The following is a 1,027-nucleotide window of genomic DNA, read 5'->3' as shown; positions in this document are numbered from 1 at the left end:
TAAATTCAATGAAAATAACTTTTTCATCACTATAAGCAAAATTAATGAGCCTACACTCAGGAGTCTGAGTAACATTGCTAACTTAAAAAATAAAAATAAAAAAATAAAAATGGCATCAGAGGTTTTTGCATTTTAACACTTTATATCATATTGAATTGTCATGCCAACAGAACTTTAAACACAAAACACCAGCATAACAATCACGTTTTAGAATAGACTCAGAAAGAATAATTCACTCAAAATATTTGGAAAAAGCAGCAACATGCATCCCTAGTAAGATTCCACAACCACTAAACATGCTTTATAAAGCTCCTCATGACTCTATTCTTTAGAATGGCACGAGGGAGTAAGAATTAAATGATGAAATTCAAATGTCTGCATCTAATTTCCCCTTCACAAAGGGCCGCAGTGTTCAGCACTCTAGTGTTTTTCTTTTTTCTGAAACGAAAAGAGGAAGTGAAAGGTTTGCAATCAGGACCGTCCCCTACAGTAGGCTATCAGAACAAGTTTAAATGTGAACAGTGAAGGTCAGAGCACGTGTTTGTGTGTGAGTGTGACGACGAGAGACTGATGGAGTTTCTCTCTGCGTGGGTGAATTCAAAGCAAAATTTCCCTCTTCAAATTCCACCCCGAATCACGGATCTTCCCTTCTCTGAGGAGTTGTATAAAAGAGGACAGGACAAACCATGAGACACACATTAGATCAAGCTTGAGGAATCATTTCTGGAAGATTCTTAGGTCATCATCTAGTAGAAAGTGCTAAAATGAGCACCTCTCGCTTTGTGTTTTTATCTGCTGTTGTGGTGCTGCTGTGTGCCGTCAGCCTCAGTCAAGGTAAGATGAAGAAAGAGTAGTAAATAATATATATTGAATGATTTATTTGAAGAAAACTATCTTATATTATATAAATTATGAATATTATATATTTTCTAAAAAATATATTAATTTGTATTTTTGTAATTTTGCTTTTTTTTGTAATTGTTTTTTTTATATAATATAAAACATAATATAACTTGTATAATATAAA

At 33.2% G+C, this 1,027-nt stretch overlaps 1 protein-coding gene across 1 annotated transcript in view; it reads left to right on the top strand.

Annotated features, from left to right (window-relative positions):
* Positions 1-716: 716 nt before the first annotated feature.
* Positions 717-1,027, top strand: part of ccl35.1 (chemokine (C-C motif) ligand 35, duplicate 1) — a 2,310-nt gene continuing 1,999 nt past the window's right edge. Inside the window, 1 exon segment of the mRNA NM_001115056.1 lies at positions 717-834. Coding sequence (NP_001108528.1) covers positions 765-834 — 70 coding nt within the window. The 5' untranslated portion in view covers positions 717-764.

Source organism: Danio rerio, chromosome 25 (assembly GCF_052040795.2).
Source record: "Danio rerio strain M-AB ecotype USA chromosome 25, GRCz13ab, whole genome shotgun sequence".
In the NCBI taxonomy this organism is placed as follows: domain Eukaryota; kingdom Metazoa; phylum Chordata; class Actinopteri; order Cypriniformes; family Danionidae; genus Danio; species Danio rerio.
This window is presented reverse-complemented; position numbering and strand designations above follow the sequence as displayed.